The 686-nt window shown below is 49.3% G+C and overlaps 1 protein-coding gene across 1 annotated transcript in view; it reads left to right on the forward strand.

Moving 5' to 3' along the window:
• The first annotated feature begins 460 nt into the window (after nucleotides 1-460).
• The window catches only part of LOC147091457 (adaptin ear-binding coat-associated protein 1-like), a 51,998-nt gene continuing 51,772 nt past the window's right edge, over nucleotides 461-686 (forward strand). Inside the window, exon 1 of the mRNA XM_085976602.1 lies at nucleotides 461-513. Within this exon, the coding sequence (XP_085832728.1) occupies nucleotides 461-513 (53 nt within the window). The remainder of the gene's footprint in view (nucleotides 514-686) is intronic.

The following is a 686-nucleotide window of genomic DNA, read 5'->3' on the forward strand; positions in this document are numbered from 1 at the left end:
ACGATTTACCTTTTGTAAATCCATGTTGACTTTGTCCGATCCTGTCACTGTTTTCCAAGTGCTCTGCTATTACATCTTTTCCCCACTACCGATGTCAGGGTCTGTAATGCCCCGTTTTCTCTCTACCACCTTTTTTGAATAGTGGGGTAACATTAGCTACCCTCCAATCCATGGGAACTGTTCCAAAGTCTATCGAGTTCTGGAAGATGACCAGCAATGCATCTACTATTTCTAGAGCCACTTCCTTAAGTACCCTAAGATGTAGATTATCAGGCCCTGCAGATTTATCGGCCGTCAATTTCTCTCACGCCATTTCCCTAGAAATACTGATTTCTTTCAGTTCCTCCCTCTCATTCTGGCACTGACTCTGTCTGACTGATCCCCAGATCAGTCTCATACATGTTTGCGTGTTCCTGTCGCTCACTTCTCTTGAGTGCCCTTTGATTTGCCAGTAACAAAGATGGCGCAGGTGGAGCCTTCACGGCCCCCGGGCCCCAATCTCAAAGATGGCCGGTCACGCAGTGCGGCGTGCTGCGCCTTTATCAAACATGACGGCGCAGGCCGCCCGCCGCGCATGCGCACCAATTTCGCCCCTCTACCCCCCCCTTCTTTCCCCCTCTTTCCCCCCCAAACACACTTTTAATTGTTTCCCTGAAACCAAAAGCTTCTCTTACCGACTTGTTTCT

This window comes from Somniosus microcephalus, unplaced genomic scaffold, assembly GCF_052327205.1.
Source record: "Somniosus microcephalus isolate GS21.2 unplaced genomic scaffold, FLI_Smic_1.0 unresolved_chr3, whole genome shotgun sequence".
Classification (NCBI taxonomy): Eukaryota; Metazoa; Chordata; class Chondrichthyes; order Squaliformes; family Somniosidae; genus Somniosus; species Somniosus microcephalus.